The 4,132-nt window shown below is 44.8% G+C and overlaps 1 protein-coding gene across 1 annotated transcript in view; it reads right to left on the reverse strand.

Annotated features, from left to right (window-relative positions):
- Window positions 1-321: 321 nt before the first annotated feature.
- Window positions 322-4,132, reverse strand: part of gpr37b (G protein-coupled receptor 37b) — a 14,490-nt gene continuing 10,679 nt past the window's right edge. Inside the window, exon 2 of the mRNA XM_084038418.1 lies at window positions 322-4,132. This exon is cut by the window's right edge and continues 76 nt beyond it. Coding sequence (XP_083894544.1) covers window positions 3,393-4,132 — 740 coding nt within the window. The 3' untranslated portion in view covers window positions 322-3,392.

Here is a 4,132-nt window from a genome sequence, read left to right on the forward strand (position 1 = left end):
GGATTATTTATTGAAAACTTTTGATTTCCTCCTGAGGTTACAGCAGTAATGATATGACACAAAAATGTCCAATGATTGTGTCACCTGTCAGTCCTTCCTTGTGACTTCATGTTTGTTCATTTATATTTTACATTTATTATATAAATGGCAACAACCATTTGGAGAGGCCGGATTATTTCATTTGTCTATTTTTTGAAACGATAAAAGATTAAAGATGGCACTCTAACACCCAACTTTCCTTTGGTATACTCTCAACACAGAATGCATTTTGCAGACAAAGATGACCTTAATGCACACAATGAATCAACACAACAGTAATACTACATTTAGGATTTTAATATACAGTTTTCAAGATAAATCTTTCATAAACAAAGGGACAGTTTGTTGGCTATATAAAAAGCTATTTAGAAACCAGTGACTAGACGTGGAGACAATAGTGGTTGTGTGCTTACATTTCCAGGTATCAAATACAGACACAATTTGCTCAGAGTGAAGAGGGTAACTCACAAAATTCAGACTAAACGTCTCACTTGACTGATTTTACAAGAATCACTCCATCAATAGTTTGAACCACGTTACTACACACGGAGCCATTTAGAACGAGCTATTCTCCCAGAAAAATGCAGAAAAAGAGAATTAGTTTTCAGGAGATCAGTTTACACTCGTCGCATCAAAAAAGCAGGCGCTGAACTAAATACAAAAGAAAACTTCTTGATTGATTTAATGCTAGAAACCGGCTGCAAAGGTGTATAAACCAAGATCCCTGGGCAGGCCCAGGTAGCCTGATAGTGATGGTAATAAAAAGAGTTGTCAAACAGGGCTGAAGGGCATTATGTTGCAGTGGTTGCAGTGCTGTGTTCTTGCCCATTTCCTCTATTAACTGGTAGAACTGCAGGCAGCACCCAACAGAGGCTACACCCACCTGGATCTCTTGGAGCTCATAAACTGCAGTTCATTAAAAGTCAAAGGGTTTCTGCCTTCAGCCGTGGCAGGGGGGAAAAAAACTCCACCCACCCCCTTTTTATGCACAATTTTCCACTATGTGTATATTCTTAGTATGACTGGCCTTGGGTCCTTTTTTGTGATTCACGTTTTGTAGTAAAATTCTTCTTCCTATGTTGATGAAACGGGGGGCAAACTGACCTCCGCGCTGAGAGAAACACCCAGAGATAGTGTGCTACTACCACAAGAGCACAAGAGACAGACAGAGATTAGGTGTTTGGCAGTGCAGAACCGTATGCAAAACGAATCATTGCAATATACAGTATACCAACGGACATCACACCTGGGTCATCACAGAGTGCACCGCCGTTGGTTTTAGTTAGTTAAACAAGCAAAAGAAAGGCTTCTAAGAGTCAATCACGATTTGTACTTTTAATCCCTTGTGTTTGCAATAGGCCGTAATAGTGGTTGGAACCTTGTTCTGACCCAGGTCTGATTGGTAGGATTAAGAAAACAGATTTACAGTACAATACACTTTTTATACACCGTGAAAAACATTCCATTGGTTCTCCTTAAAAGCGCAAGTAATGCAACTGCAACAGCAACTAGTTACGGTTGCTAAGTTGTGATTGGACAATCACACTTCGGAGGCGGGGTTGAGCATGGGGTTGTACCGCAATTGTGTTAATTCCCACAATTGTGGTATAAATTCGCCTTACAGTTATTATAGAAATTGTAAATAAATCACCCTGAAAATTAAACTGCTACTTTCTATTTACTAGAAACTTGCAGTGATTATTGGTACAAATATATAATTCCCCTCATACTTGCAATCCAGCATTTGGTATTGGCACTTTTTTTGTAATAATAATTTAGTTAGTTGTAATTACTGTCCCTGTATAACTATCAGTAGTTATTTTTCTGTACCAATATAATAATGAAAATATCTAGATTCTAGTTAATTATGACATCTATACAGGGCTCTATAATGGTAATTACCAATAATTAGCTTTTTCATTCATCAATACCTAATAAAGCTAAAAGAAAAATAAAGTGCTTTAGGCGATCTCTCTGAACAGTGTACGGCTCAGTGAAACTCATTGATTTTGAAAAATTCTTCCACCCCACGATTGTTCAACACAACCGCAATCCGTCTTCCTGACCAAAAACATATCGCGCAGCTCAATTACTTGCGAGTCTAAGTCGAACCGATGGATTTGTCGTTTACAGCGCATTCATCATCAGAGCACCAAAGAAAGTGTACAGTATATATATACAGCCCAAAGTGTAAGGCGTAACATGATACAACAGTGTAGTGCAGATATTTTATTTTGAGTCCAGTCCACTCCGAGTCCGTCCCCTTTTCCATCATATTCCACCGCGTTATGTTCCGTTCCCTTCAGTGTTTGATTCCACTCCGTTCAACCCCTAATCTGATTTTGATTAGTCCGTTCCGAACCTTTTTTTGATTCCACTCAAGTCCGTGTTTTGTATCTCTGAGACCAGCCCAGATGTGTTTGCGTCACCTGGATATTTTCCAATATACAGTGAAAGTGTTATTTTACATTTGGATTCCCCGATCCGCCCTCGCCTCCGTGTTTTTCCTCTCGTCGAAACCGTCATTACTGCAGAGACGCCCTGCGCTAGTTTAATTATTGTAAGCCTTGTTCCCATGTGTGCAGCGTTACATGAGCTGCACATCTATAGCTGATCTGCAAATTGAGTCCTGTATTTCTATAGGCAGTGTCAGCCCACACGCTGTGTACGAGTTTTTATACAGGGGTGCACTCTGGTGATTAATTAGTCCCCATTATTTCAACAATGACACGTTTAGATTTTCTCCCTGTACAGTACAGTTTCCCATACATACATGCTATTTCTACACTTATCATCACAACATGTTTGGTTCATTGTAACCAAACATATTGGGATATCAGTACAATCTTTTCCCTATGTACATTGTACAGTATAAATAGCATAACCTTGACCATGTGGAGAATCGGGTCATCTACAGAATTGAGCCTGATCCGCCTTCTTGTGAGGAACCCGACGGGCTAAGAGGCCATCACAACTGTCCGAAGATATTTAGGCATAGAAGGTCTACAGCAGGGAGGTTTGTACGTTTTTAAAGGTTTTGGGCAGGATTGCTAAAAATATCTACTGACCCTGTTTTAAGAGCACCCCAGGGCATGAGTGAAAGAATAGTCTGCTTTGTGTTAGCCTTCCTGGTAAATGAGGGTTATACAGTCACTGTGAATGTACAGGATTATCGTTAAGAGTCAAAGACCAGGATGTAGGACACTGGCTGTGATTATTCAGTGTCCGACTTCGTTCATGCAGCCATTTAAAACGTGACCAGACAAGGTAAGGCAAAATCTCTCCGAGCGGAGTCTGCCGAAAGGCGAATAGCGGGCGAGTGAGATCTCCATCCCCGATGAGGGAATGTCAGTTTAGCAGGCGGAGCCAGCAGGTGTGTAGTTGCTCAGCTCCCTGCGGATGGTGCTGAACGGCGACAGCTCCAGCTCGGTGGTGCACTCGTGTTCGTTATCGTCGCTGGCGGTGGCCGAGGAGGGCGCGTGGTTGCAGCAGCAGCAGCAGCAGCAGTCCAGGAAGGCCCTGCCCAGCGGGCGACACAGGAGGAGCAGCAGCGCCGGCGTCACGGCGGCCCGGCAGAACAGCAGCAGCTGGGAGAGGAGGTGGAGGACGGACATGGTGTGCTCGGGAACGCCAGCCGCCATGTACGCGGAGACGATGTTGCAGATGTTCTCGGGCACCACGCACGCGCCGTACACGATCGCCAGCGCCACCACGGTGCAGTTCATCTGGCTCTCCAGGCGGATCTGCTTCTTGTTGCTGCGCACGCTGGCCTGCTCGGCGCGCCGGATCTTGCGCGCCGTCACCAAAGAGCACCCGATGGTGAAGAGGGTGGGGAGGCAGAAGTAGCAGCCGAAGCACCACCACAGGCGAGCGCCCTCGTAGGTCAGGCCCAGCACGTAGAGCATGTCGGGGAGCGAGGTGGATATCCTGATGATGCAGCGTTCGACGGGGGGCTCGTCTGGGATCCCCGTGTCCTCCGCCACCAGCTGTCTGATGAGGAGCTCCGGGAGGGCCAGCAGGAGGGCGCCGATCCAGATGACGGCCAGCTTAGCGGTAGTGGAGGTGCAGTTCTCGATCATCTCGTAGTACATCT

The sequence above is a fragment of the Eutrigla gurnardus genome, assembly GCF_963514095.1.
Source record: "Eutrigla gurnardus genome assembly, chromosome: 21".
Lineage (NCBI taxonomy): Eukaryota > Metazoa > Chordata > Actinopteri > Perciformes > Triglidae > Eutrigla > Eutrigla gurnardus.